The sequence below is a fragment of the Sorex araneus genome, chromosome 3 (assembly GCF_027595985.1).
Source record: "Sorex araneus isolate mSorAra2 chromosome 3, mSorAra2.pri, whole genome shotgun sequence".
Classification (NCBI taxonomy): domain Eukaryota; kingdom Metazoa; phylum Chordata; class Mammalia; order Eulipotyphla; family Soricidae; genus Sorex; species Sorex araneus.
In genome coordinates this window covers 98,954,808-98,968,637 of record NC_073304.1, presented here as the reverse complement: position 1 = coordinate 98,968,637, position 13,830 = coordinate 98,954,808, and the positions used below count along the sequence as shown (strand labels likewise).

Genomic DNA, 13,830 nt, shown 5'->3' with positions numbered 1-13,830 from the left:
TATAGTCAAAATGACATCTGCACTATTTACAATAGCCAGAATCTGGAAAAAACCTGAGTCCCCGAGAAGAGATGACTGGTTAAAGAAACTTTGATACATCTACACAATGGAATATTATGCAGCTGTTAGAAAAGATGAAGTTATGAACTTTGCATATAAATGAATCAACATAGAAAGCGTAATGCTAAGTGAAATGAATCAGAAAGAGAGAGACTATAGAAAGACTGCACTTATCTGTGGAACATAAAGTAACAGAAGACTAATACCCAAGAACAGTAGAGATAAGTACCAGGAGGTTTGCTCCACATCGTGGAACCCAGCCTCACATGCTGGTGGAAAAGGCAGCTGGGATAGAGAAGGGAACACCAAGTAAAGTGTAGTTTGAGGATTCCTTTGGGATGGGAGATGCATGCTGAAAATAGACTACAGATAGAACACGATGGCCACTCAATACCTCTAGTGCAAACCACAACACCCAAAAGGAGAGAGAGAACAAAAGGGAATGCCCTGCCACAGAGGCGGGGTAAGGTGGCAGGATACTGGGATCATCGGTGGTAGAGAATTGGCACTGGTGGAGGGATGGTACTCGAGCACTTTATGACTGAAACACAAGAACGAAAGTTTGTAAGTCTGTAACTACCGCACGGTGATTCACGAATAAAAAATAAAATAAAATAAAACATTTTACTAGTTCCACAACCCCATTATCCACAGGAAGCACAACTTGAAAATATATCTCCCACACCCCTTCTAGAGCCCCAAACATCACCAGGAATAACTCCTGAGTGCAGACCATAAGTAATGAGCATAACCAGGTGTGGCCCCAATAAGAAGCACTACAGTGAGGACCAAAGAGTTAGTACAGCGCATAGAGCACTTGCCTTTACATGGCGACCCAGGCTAAATCCCCCTGCCCTCTATGCTGTCTCCCCCTACAGAGTCGGCCAGGAGTGATCCCTGAGCTCTGTGTGGCTCCAAAACTCACAGTCATCATAAAGATGCGTGTTACCATCTTCACTTAATGTAGTGACTCTAATAGGAATTTTGTGCTGGATACACCTTTTTTTTTTTTTTTTTTTGGCTTTTTGGGTCACACCCGGCGATGCACAGGGGTTACTCCTGGCTCTGCACTCAGGAACCACCCCTGGTAGTGCTCAGGGGACCATATGGGATGCTGGGAATCGAACTCGGGTCGGCCGAGTGCAAGGCAAACGCCCTCGCCACTGTGCTATCGCTCCAGTGTGCTGGATACACCTTAGTCAGTCATTTCGAAAAGAAAGTTGAAATTACTTGGATGCTTTGATGGTGATTTAAAATCTCGACCTCACAGCGGCACCTTACTGTATGTCCTTAAGAGAGAACAAAAAAAAAAGGCTCCCAACTTCCCCCACCGTCACCCCGGAGGGGGGCCCATGCGGGACTTTCCCGCGGTCTAGACCTGGCAGGTTTGCAACCAAGTGTCCAAGCAGGGAAGGACTTAGTCACACTCAACAGGTCCACAGCAGATTCCGGGGACCCGCAACTGGGCCCTCTCGAGCCGGCCGGCAACGCGGCGGGCACGAGGGAAGCGGCCACAGCAGCGGGGCGCCCCTCCCGCCCCTCCCCGAGGGCGCCGGGTCTCCAGGCTCCCGGCCATGCAGGCGGCGCCCCCCGCCCGCCCCGCACGGAGCCCAGCGGCCGGGCTGCACGGCCATCCGGGGGGTCTCCGCGAGGCGGCCGCCCCCTCCCGCCCCCACCGCCCCCACCGAGCCCACGTCCCGGAACGCCCCGTCCACCCCAATGCACACCATATCCCCGAGGCGACCCCTGAGTCCCCGCGGGGGTGTAGGGGGCCAGCGCACCACCCCCGGCTCCAGAGAGCTTCTAGAAAAGTCTAAGAGGCCCGGAAACCCGAAGCCGCCGAGCACACAAGCCTAGCGACGCCGGAAGCCCCCTCCCCCAAACCCCCCAACCAGACGCCTCCCCTCGCTCCCACCTCCACGCCGTCAGGGCCCGCGCTGCCTCCGTTACACCAAACCAGGGCGACCCCACGACACCAGAACACCTGGAGCCCCTAGGGGCTTCTCCCCGCCCACCCCCTCAACCTCGGCCGCCGCCGGAAGCGCCCCGCGGCTCCACGCTGCCGCCGTGACGTCACTTCCGGCGCGACGCCTAGAAACTGCGGCGCCCGGGAAATTTGAGAGCCCGGCACTGTGCGGCGCGGGCCCGAGCAACCCCAGGCTGGAGACGCACCGGCGGTGCTGTGCAGGCGCCTGCACGCTAATACCGGGTGTAGACCTGGCTGCAGTCGGTTCTTGTTTTCCCGCCCACACCCACACCCCCGCTCCTTTTTGCGCAGTTCTTTTTTTTTTTTCTTTTTGGGTCACACCTGGCGATGCTCAGGGGTTACTCCTGGCTCTGCACTCAGGAATTACTCCTGGCGGGGCTCGGGGGACCATATGGGATGCTGAGAATCGAACCCGGGTCGCGTGCAAGGCAAACGCCCTACCCGCTGTGCTGTCGCTCCAGCCCCTCTGCGCGGTCTTGATGAGAAGCCTCCGCTTTTCCTCCGTGCCCCGGCGCCGCCGCTTGCCAAGCCGGTGCGGAGTCTTGGACCTGATGCCCGGGGAGAGAGGGTGGGGGGGGTGGGGGCCCTAGGCCGCCAGGAGTGATCCCTGAGCACAGAGCCAGGTGTAAGTCCTGAGCACCGCCGGTTTTGGCTCCAAAACAATAACAAAAGGTTTTTAAAGAGGAAATGAAGTAGCTCATCTCCAAGTATATAGGCTTTTAGGCCGTTTTTGCGTTTCCTGCCAGCCTTTGCTCCACCAAGCAGCCGAGCTCCACTCCTTTTCCGTGACTTTGTTTGATTTTCTCAGATTTGCTCCTAATTCGGCTGTCAGGGATGATTCCTGGAGGGCTCAGGAGACCCGTAGGGTGTCTAGGATAGAACCCGGGTTGGCCTTGTAGAAGCAAACGCCCTTATCCACTGTACTATCGCTCAGGTCCATGAGGTGCTAGGGGCCTCCAGGACTCAGGAGGGACTCTGAATTGCTGTACTATCTCTGGACCTCAGGCCTACCTACAATTTTTTGGAGGGGTCACTCCTGGCAGTGCTTTGGATCATATGAGGTGCTGGAGATCAAACTTGAGTAGGATGCATGCAAGGCAGAAGCCCTGCCTCCTCTATCCTCTGCTCTATCCCTCTGGCCCAGACCTATATACATTTTAACTTGTGAATAGGCACCTATTGAAAAGGTTCAGCAGAAGCAATAGTACAGTGGGTAGGGTGCTTGCCTCTCACATGTCTGACTGGGTTCAATCCCCTACATCCCATATGGTCTTCTGAGCCCTCCAGGAGTGATCCCCGAATGATAAGTCAGTAGTAAGCTCTGAGCATCGCTGGGTGTGGGCCCCCCCCCAAAAAATAAAAGGTCCATCTACAAACATTGAAAGCAGTAATTATACTGATGAACTGCTTCTGTTTAAATGCCCAGTGTATGGGGCTGAAGTGATAGTACAGTGGGTAGGGTAGGGCGTTTGCCTTGCACGCGACCTGGGTTCGATTCTCAGCATCCCATATGGTCCCCTGAGAACCGCCAGGGATAATTCCTGAGTGCAGAGCCAAGAGTAACCCCTGTGCATCGCCGGGTGTGACCCAAAAAGCAAAAATAATAATAATAATAATAATAATAATAAAATTAAAAATAAATGCCCAATGTAACAAGGAGCAATCGTAAAAATAGTTTTAAGATATAAGTGACTAATTCAATCTTTATAGATTGATGTCTATTAATGAGAATTCCACTTTCTTCATTCTATACTATCAATAAAATAAAATAAAATTAACCAGAGTCAGCCATGTGTGGGTCTGTCTCCAGCATGGCACTCTAGATCCACTCCTGGGGGGTGTTTGGGGGACAGTGAGGTACCAAAAGAGGAACATGGGAACCTTTGCAGAGTTGAATACTAGACTTTTAAGCCATCTTCCTGGGACCAAGGCAAATTTTTTTTATTTTGGGGGATCTGAGGGCCACACCTGACTGTTCCCAGGGCTTACTTCTATCCCTGAGTTCGGGGGTTACTTGGGGTGGTGTTCAGAAAACCATATGTGGTACTTGAGATTTAACCAGGTTCTATTGCATACAAGACCAGGGGTCTTCCCCTATAATATTTCTTCAACATGTCCAAAGCAAGTTACTTTATAAAGCAAAGCACAATGCAATCTATGGTGAACTTGCCTCTTGTCCTTTCAGAAAGCCTCTTAAGGTGACAGAGAGACCATACAGGGGTTAAAACTTGCCTTGCACACGGCCAACCCAGTTACTTCCCTTCCCTCCATTTTTTTGGGGGGAGTCACACACAGTGATACTCAGTGGTTACTCCTAGCTCTGCATGATGCTTGGGGGACCATATGAGATGCCGGGGATTGAACCTGGGTTGGCTTCTCGCAAGGCAAACACCCTACCTGCTGTACTCTGGCTCGGGCCCTTTTTAAAAAGTCTCTAAAGATGTGGTAAGTTTTCCTGCACTCCTCTCTCCCAGGTAAGCCCTCTGGGTCTTCCCCTTATGCCTGCTTTTGTCTGGTGGAGTCCTGATTCCAGAGAATAAATTAGATTATGCATTTATGAGTCAATTACTCCAACCAGCTGGAATGTCTCCAGAGAGAAAGGATATTGGTTCACCCTTAACCTACAGTGCCTGATACAGAGAACTCTCTTCATGAGCCCATGCTGTTAGAGATGGAGAGAGACAGTGACTAGAGCATCTGCCCCAACAGACTGCAAGCTGTCTGGAGTCAATCGCTTCACCTCTTCACAGCCTCCTCCTCCTCCCACAGTTAATGCTCCTCAATGCTGAACTCAAGACAGCTTGTAGTTGAGCAATGTATTCACTCAAGTGTTGTGGGAAGGGGCTGGGCATTTGCCTTGCATGCGGCTGACCCAGATTCGATTCCTCCACCCCTCTTGGCAGGGGCTGGAGTGATAGCACAGCAGGTAGGGCATTTGCCTTGCACGCGGCTGACCCGAGTTCGATTCCCAGCATCCCATATGGTCCCCTGAGCACCACCAGGGGTAATTCCTGAGTGCAGAGCCAGGAGTGACCCCTATACATTGCCAGGTGTGAACCAAAAGGGAAAAAAAAGATTAATTCCTCTACCCCTCTTGGAGAGCCCGGCAAGCTACCGAGAGTATCCCGCCCACATGGCAGAGCCTGGCAAGCTACCCATGGCGTATTCAATATGCCAAAAACAGTAACAACAAGTCTCATAATAGAGACGTTACTGGAGCCTGCTCGAGCAAATCGATGAGCAACGGGATGACAGTGATACAGTGACAGTTGTGGGGAGGTACTGACGCCATAGTACAGCGGGTAGGGCATTTGCTTCATACACAACTGACTTGGGTTTGATCCCTAGCATACTGTATGGTACCCTGAGCACCACTAGGAGTAATTCCTGAGTGCAGAGCCAAGAGTAACCCCTGAGCACTGCAGGTGTGGCCCAAAAACAAAAACGTGTTGGAGGCAAAAAAAAAAAAGCAGCAACGGGGTCAGAGAAAGGTCATTGGACAGGAGCATGTGTTTAGCATGCAGAAGACCTTGGGTTCATCCCTATTACCTGTGGTTCCCTCAGCACTGAGCCAGGTGTAACCTCTGAGTACCTCCATGGACCCGAGTGATAGAACAGTAGGTAGAGTTCTCACCTTGCACATGGCCAATCCAGGCTCAATCCCTGACACCCCATATGGCTCCCAAAATCCACCAGGAGTGATCCCTGAGTGCAGACCCTGCACATTGCAGGTATGGCCCCCAAACCAAACAAAATCTGCCATGTAACCCTGATGTTCCTCAAGCACCAAGCTATCATTCCTGGCACACGGGGCCAAGTTTTGCAGTTCTTACTAGTTCACTAGGTAACCACCCCCCAAAAAAAAAACATGGGGGTGGGTAGGAGGGAAACTGGAGGCATTCGTGCTGAAAAATGTACACTGGTGAAGGGACAGGTGATGGAATATTGTATGACTGAAACCCAATCAAGAACAACTTGATAACTGTGTATTTCAAATCACTCAAAAAACAAAAACTAAACATATTTAGATAATATGTTTATTTGGCCCAGGTAAATTTTTCTTATACATTTCTGAAACTTGCATTAGAATTTTCTCAACTGCATTCAAATATTTCTCTCAAGCTCTCATACAGTCAGTGGAAACATGTGAATACAATGCAGACTAAAACGAACAGGCTAAAACAGAGTATGTGTCCTTGCTCACACATACTTTAAAAGTGCATTTTAATACAAGGCATAGAGAAGGGAGAGCGGAAGGTGCTGAAATACCAGACATCAGCCACCATGTGGTCCCAACCCCTGATTCAGGCACTTTCTCTACCACCCCTCAGACATGAATTCCAGCCCTTCAGCATCAGTCCAGGGGCCCGGCCTGGCTCCAAGGAGGCAGCCCCGTTCCTGCTTGCAGGGAGGGTGAAGGGAAAAGAGCTTCCCCCAACACAGAGTACAAACCTGTGGGGTCAGCTTTGCTGAAGAGAGGACATCAGCCATGGCAGTATCACAGGCTGCATCTTCTCTTCACTCTGAACAGCTCTCAGCAGTTGAAGAGCTTGGCCAGGCTCTGGTGTGGCCCACTCTACACAGTTCTCAAGTGAGTCAAGAGAGCCAGCAGGACCTGGGGCTTTCCTCGGAGGGTTCCGACGCCCAAGGTCCTCCTAAGCCTCCCAGCTCAAACACACTTCAGAAGGGCTCCATTAGCGCCCGCAACTTCCGCCAACAGGCCCTGTCTATGACCAGGACACAGCGGTGCCAGTTCAGAGTAGAGAGACAGATCTGACCCCCCTCAGGGTTGCCCATAGCTCAGACTATCAAAATCAGCCAGCCCAATATCTGTGAGTTTCCACTGAAGCTTCTCCCTTGGCCTGAGTGTCCAGACGAACCAGGTAGACAGTCTAGGGGGTGGGGATCTCAACCTCCTCAGAGCGTGTGTGTGCCTGGAAGTGATGGCAGCGGGCATGCTTCATGGTCAACCCGTAGATGGGGGTCATGTCCACCTCAACACCTGGAGTCACGCTGAACTCTATCCTCTGCAGCAAGATGGCCAGGAAAAGGAAGATCTCCCAGCGGGCAATGGTTTCTCCCACACACTTCCGCTTGCCCAGGCCAAAGAGCATCATCTTCTCAGTCAGGGTCTTGTCAATGGTGCCAGTGGCAGTGAGAAACCTTTCTGGCCGGAAGGCAGACGGGTCACCCCACAGCTTCCTGTCAACGGAGAAAGGCAGCTAAAGTGGGAACTCAGAAACTTCTGGGAGATTGATCCAGTCCCAAAGGGGAAGACATGGGCAAGTGGGCTTGGGGCCAGCAGGGTCTGAAGCCACCAGGAGAAAGTGAGGTTTGCCTTGCCCCCACCCCAGACTTACGGGTCATGGTTGATCTGCCACTGGTTCACAAAGACACAGTGTTTCTTGGGGATGTAGAAACCGAGAAGACTGGTGTCTCTGGTGGTGCTGGGGAAGGAGGAAACTGCATCAGACCCCGCCGCCCCATCCTGTCCCTACGCCACTCCCACCCAGCACTGGGTCAGAAGATGGGGAAGCAATGAATTGTGGGGCCTCACCTGTGGGGGATGGTGAAGGGGACGAAGGAGGAGTGTCGGAAGGTCTCCAGGATGAAGGCCTCCAGGTAGGGCAGCTGGGGTCTGTCCGAGAGCCGAGGCTGTCGAGCTCTGCCAATCACCGTGTCTGCCAGAGACAAAGGGCCAGACAGATGAGCAGGCAGACCAGACTGGCCAACCCCTGATCCTAAGCCCTTTGAAGGAAGCCACCACCTACCCAGCTCCTTGTGGATCTTTTTCTGTACATTGGGGCTTGTCACCAGGTAGAGGAGCGCCCAGGACATGGCAGTTGTGACCGTGTCAAACCCTGGCCAGCAACAGACAGAGGGAGAAGTTAGGCTTCAGGCATCGAAGGGCACTTGGGTCCAGGCAAGGCCCAGGGGCAGCTCTCACCAGCTCCGAAGAGATCCAGGACCACGTTGACTATCTTCTCATCAGACAGCTGGATGTTGGCGTTCTCATCCAGCTTCTTGTCCTGACAGTGTTCGATCAGGCTGTCTGTGATGTCCCGGATGTGTCCCTGGGGAGGGAGGGGAGCAGGATCTCAGCTACGATACAGACCTACCTTGAACACCCCCTAGATATCTCTACTCAAGAAGAGACCCCATGATATGGCACAGCCATCCCGGCTTGCCCGAGTCTCTCCATCTGGCTTCAACATTTGGACTGCCCTAACCAAGGGACACTGGACCATTGCCATCTGCACCTGCCCTTTATGCCTTTCTCTGCCAGGAAGCCAGGGGACTAACTCATTAACTCTTCCTGGTTCTCAACTGTCCTAGAGTCCTCATGGACTGACAGTCGCATGAATGTTTCTGGCTAATGGGGAAAGCAAACAGGAGCTAGCCCTTGCCAAGAATCAAGCCAGGGCTGGAGCAGTAATGCAGTGGGGAAGGCACTAGCCTTGCACACTGCCACCCTGAATCTTCAGCACCACATGTGGGCCCCCAAACTCCACCAGGAGTGATCCCTGAGCATAGAGCCTGGAGGGAGTCGTGAGTCCGGACTGCCAGGTGTGGGCACCCACCTGCCCCCCCGCCAAAAAAAAGATGGAATAAAGTCCACAGCACTGTAAGCTTCAAAATCCCAGGGAGGAAGGAAGCCCCTCAATCCTGCTGAACCCCAAACGGTCCCCACTCTCTGTCCCCGCTACCTCTCCCCGGGCTCTACCTTTTCAAATTTTTTGTAGTGTTCCTTGACTATCTTCTGGATGAAGTCATAGAACCTCTTATTCAAGTCCTTGAAGGCATCCAGGACAGGGTTGGGCAGGTATCGGAGGATGGGGATGAAGTCGGCTGGGTTGCCAGAGGCGACTATTTCCCCAAACTCATTACTCAGGTCCACTAAGCTAAGCAGCTCCTGGTCATCATGGTCATAGCGTCGGCCGAAGCATATGGCACAGATGACATTGGCCACAGACACCACTATGTATCTATAAGGGTCAAAGTGCCCAGTCTCTGCCATCAGCTCCTGGAACTTGTCAATAAGGTATTGGGCCTCCTTGCTCACGTGCTCCTCCAGGTAGCAGGACGATGAGGATGTCGGGTCCGAGGCGATGGCAAAACTCTTCAGGGCATTCTGGGCCAGGCGCCGGCGGGCGGCCCACACAGGGCCCGAGTCTGGGTTGAAGGTCATGCTCTCACCATTTGAGATGAAGGTGAAGCTGTAGAGGTCGGGCCGGCCTTTGAAGTCATCTGCCTGCCGCACCAGCGCCTGCCGGATGGTGTCCAGGCCGCTGAGTACCACCACCGGGATGCTGCCAATTCGGATCTCCATCACATCCCCGTAACACTGGCTCAGCTTCGACAGAACCAGGTGCGGGTTCTTCCTCAGCATCAGCGCATGCCCCAGCAGGGGCCAGCCCCAGGGCCCTGGGGGGGTCTTCAGGCCTTTGAGGGCGCGAGGCTTCCTGATGGCCCAGAACACCAGGCAGAAGGTGGCAGAGACCAAGAGCAGCTCCGTGGTGGAGAAGGGGATGGCAAACCCCCAAAGAGAAAACATGACGATCGAGCAGTGTGGAGAGGCAGGCGGCTGCTGAGAGGCGGGGCAGGAGAAAAAGATCAAGATACCAGTGTGTGTGTGTGTGTGTGTGTGTGTGTGTGTGTGTGTGTGTGTGTGTAGTGGGGGGACCAATGTCCTAAAGTCTAATCATACTGGGCAAAACCATGTGCAAGACAAGCACCCTACCCACTGTACTGATTCTACGGAACCAGTAACCCAGAAAACAGCATACTTTGTCATCCAAACTTTCTCACTGGACAAGACGAGTAGGTGGAGGTGGGAGAAACTGTTTGCTGAGCTGCTCCTATAAACTAAGACACCCACAGTCATTCATTCACTCTGTGCAGCTTCTGAGGCAGACAGCCATCAGACTCAGGGAAGAAAGTAACTTCCCCATGATCACAAAGTCAGGGAATATTAGACTTATACTCCCAATTCAAATTGCCTAATTCCAGGATACTCTTTTTTTGGCGGGAGGGGAGAGGAGGCTGTTGGGAAACCATATATGGCAGTGCTCAGGGCTTAATCCTGGCTCTTAACTGAGGGATCACTCTTGGTGAGGCTCAAGAGAACATATGAAGTGTCAGATATCAAACCCGAGTCAGCATAGACTAACATGCAAAGCAAGCAAGTGGCTGACCCACTGTGCTACCTCTCTGATTAGCAGAATTCCCTTTTTTAAAAAAAAATTATTAGTGGATCATCATGAGATACAATTACAGAGTTATAAACTTTCATGTTTGCATTCCAGCCACACAATGATCAAGTACCCATCCCTCCACCAGTGTCCATTCTCCACCACCAATAATTCCAGTATCCCTCCCACCAACCCACCCTATTCCTCCCGCCCCTTTCTCCCCCCCACCCCGGCTCTGTGGCAGGGGATTCCCTTTTGTTCTCTCTCTCCTTTTGGGTGTTGTGGTCTGCAATAGAGGTATTAAGTGAATTCCCTTTCTTAACTACTGTGCCAGTCTTAAACATTTTTCTCTAAACACCAACCTGTGATTTCTAGATAGAACTGTACTAGCAATATTTTTTTGGCTTTTGGGCCACACCCAGCAGTGCTCAGAGGTTACTTCTACCTCCTGCACTCAGGAATCACTCCTGGCAGTGCTTGGGGAACCATATGGGATGCCAAGGATCATATATAAGGCAAGCGTACTACCTGCTGTACTGTCTCACGCTATTCTCCTAACTTCATATCTTTTTAAAATCAATTTCAAATCTACCCACTCAGCATCATCTCAGATAATGTGAAAATACAGGTATGATTTCCCCTCCCTTCCAGCATATATCAAAACACACACCCTACCAGGGCTGGAGTAACAGTACAACAGGTAGGGCTCTTGTCCTGTATGTGACTGACCTGGGTTCTATTCTCAGCACCTCATATAGTTCCTCAAGTACCACCAGCAGTGGTCCCTGAGCACAGAACCAGGAGGAAATTCCTGAGCAGTGCTGAGTATTGTTTCCCCCTCCAAAAAAAAACCCCACAAAATCCAAATGTACCACTTCCAATCTCTCAAGGACCATCTACCACACTTGGGAAAATGCAGCTTTCAACACTAGAAAGTATCTGCTCCTTTAACCTTAATTTGGGGAAACTGGCCACCTGAGGAGACTTTAACTTGGCTAAAATCTCCCGGTACTATATGAGAGCCAAGAGCTGACCTCTCTAGGAAAGTTTTCTCAGAAGCTTCCAGTTCCTGAGGTTGAAGACAGATTAGATGAACCCATGAAAAGGAGCTAGCCCAAATCCTCATCTCTCTGCTGCTGAACTGCAAGATCTAGGAAACCCTCCAGGCCAGACCCTGACACAGGGAAGGAAGTGAACAGGGGGCGAGAAGCCTCCAAGTCCCCGCTCCCTGCTTTCACCAACCCACACTGTATTGATTGATTGATTGGTTGGTTTTTGGTTCACACCAGGTGATGCTCAGGGGTTACTCCTGGCTCTGCACTCAAGAATTCCTCTTGGCAGTGATCAGGGGACCATAATGGATTCCTGGGACAGAACCATATGGGAACCCTACTGGCTGAACTATCTCTCCAGTCCCACCAACTCACACTTTAAAAGTAGATGGAGGGGGCCTGAGAGATAATACAGCTAGGACAGCTAAGATAAGGGGTAGGGTAGGCTGACACAGATTAAATCCCCGGCACCTCATATGGTCCCCCAAACTCTACCAGGAGCAATACCTGAGCATAGAGCCAGGAGTAAGGTCTGAGCACTGCCAGATGTGACCCCAATTCAAATAATAATGTAGCACTGCACCGTAGCACTGTCGTCCTGTTGTTCATCGATTTGCTCAAGCAGGCACCAGTAACGTCTCCATTGTGAGACTTATTGTTACTGTTTTTGGCACATGGAATACACCACCGGTAGCTTGCCAGGCTCTATAATAATAATAATAATAATAATAATAATAATAATAATAATAAAACAGAAGCAGTTGGAGATCATCTGATTGAGGATTCAGGTCACAAAACTCCAGGCAGGGGATTTTGTTGGCACAATTCTCAATGAATGAGTAATGTCTGGACCTCAGCTTAGCCAGGCAATGGGTGAGCAGAGACTAAGGGAAAGCTCTCACCAAACCAGGACTGCAAGAAAACTCCAGACTGGAATTCCAGGGATTAGGAATGGATTCACACAAACTAGATTCCTGACAATCCGTGTTCCAGACTGGGTCTAGAGTGTGCAAAGTCATGACTTGAAGGTCTCTTCAAGGTCCCAACTGGTGCCCTGGAAGAGTGTCAGACCCTGGTGTGCAGTGCTGTCCCTTCCACTCAGTGGGTGCCCACAAGGACCTCCAACACTAGGGAGAGGGTAGGAAGATGAGTGATTCGGGACTGAGTGCTCAGGCAATGGTGTCCAGTTCCTGGCAGTTGGCAAATTCTCCTCCAGACTGCTTCCAGCACAGAAGAAAGAGAGTCAGCCAGACTAGGTGGAAGGAACTCCCGCACAGACCAGTTCCTCTGTCCCTTGAAGTACATCTGCCTCAGATGAGCTGACCCACCCCTTGGGAGGACAGAAGCAGTCTGGGGTAGCTTTGAAATAAAGTCAGGTAGGGGCCAGGTTTGGCAGGTAGGGTGTGTGCCTTGCATGCGGCCAACCTGGATTTGATCTCAGGCATCCCATATGGTTCCCCAAGCACTGCCAGGAGTGATTCCTGAGCACAGAGCAAGGAGTAACCCCTGATCATTACAGGGTATGGTTCCCTCCACCCCCGCCCCAAGAAAAGCCAGATACAGCTGGTAAGAACCCAAACTTCCAGGCCAGAGAGCAAGTTCAGGACAAATGCATGTAGCTGTAGCTGACCCCGACCCATTCAATCCCCAGCACTCATATGCTTAGGAGTTCATATCGCCAGGGCGTAGCCCCTGAGCACCTCTGGGTGTGGTACAAACCCCCCACAAAGAGCCCAAGCTGCCCCTCCATCCACGCTGGCCACCTCTCACCATTCATCATAGCCTGGTGGAAGGAATGTCCACACTCCCCACTTCCCACAGCAACTGTGGGGGCGGGGGGGTCTCAGAGGGCTGTGAGGCTGACACTGGAGCAGGGGTCCTGAGGTCCTAAGAGAGGACATCTCCATCTAGACATTCGGAGCTGGCTGTGAGATCTTGGTCAAGTCGTGCCCTTCCCCAGACCTCAGTCACCCACCCCACTGGGAAACTGTCCTGCCTGGATGTGAAGGACACTCAGCTTCCTTCTGTTTTTGCGGGGGTGGTTGGACTACACCCAACAGTGCTCAGGGCTTATTTCTGGCTTTGTGCTCAGGGATCACTCCTGGCGAGGCTGGGGCTCGAACCCAGGTCCACTCCTTGCAGGGCAAGTGCCCTACCAGCTGTGCTATCTCTCAGACCTCAACCTCCTTTTTTGAGGGGTTAGATAAGAAGGGGTAGCTCACAAGCCAGCAGGCTGTGCAGGGGGGCACTCACCTATGGCTGGGAGAAGAGGCCGCGCCGCGCTGAGAAGAGGGGCTCTGGGCAGGGGCCAAGGGCAGACTCCGAAGAACTGTTACCTTGAAAATGAGCCCGAAGGCGCCCGCCTGCCACCTTTATAGGCTGCGTGTGGCCACGCCCCTGAGCCCGATGGGGGTGGGGCGCTGGGGGGCGAGAGTCGGGGGCGGGGGGGTGGGTGAGGGGGGGTCGTTCTCAGCCGGGAGAAGAAGTGGGGTGTGAAGGAGGGGGAACAGGTTGGAAGCCACTGTGGGGACGCCTCATG

The 13,830-nt window shown here is 52.1% G+C and overlaps 2 protein-coding genes across 2 annotated transcripts in view; both read right to left on the bottom strand.

Moving 5' to 3' along the window:
* The window catches only part of EDC3 (enhancer of mRNA decapping 3), a 47,830-nt gene extending 45,731 nt beyond the window's left edge, over positions 1–2,099 (bottom strand). The window contains exon 1 of the mRNA XM_004611738.2: positions 1,976–2,099. The gene's annotated coding sequence lies outside the window, so the exon portion shown is untranslated. The remainder of the gene's footprint in view (positions 1–1,975) is intronic.
* Positions 2,100–6,106: 4,007 nt separating this feature from the next.
* On the bottom strand, positions 6,107–13,618 carry LOC101550604 (cytochrome P450 1A1). Its single transcript, XM_004611844.2, has 7 exons — positions 13,545–13,618; positions 8,772–9,632; positions 7,995–8,121; positions 7,819–7,908; positions 7,605–7,728; positions 7,408–7,494; positions 6,107–7,249 (listed from the first exon to the last, which is right to left on the bottom strand). Exons 2-7 carry the CDS (start codon positions 9,600–9,602, stop codon positions 6,940–6,942), a joined length of 1,569 nt encoding a protein of 522 aa, XP_004611901.1. The 5' UTR covers positions 9,603–9,632; positions 13,545–13,618; the 3' UTR covers positions 6,107–6,939.
* Between the last annotated feature and the right edge of the window lie 212 nt (positions 13,619–13,830).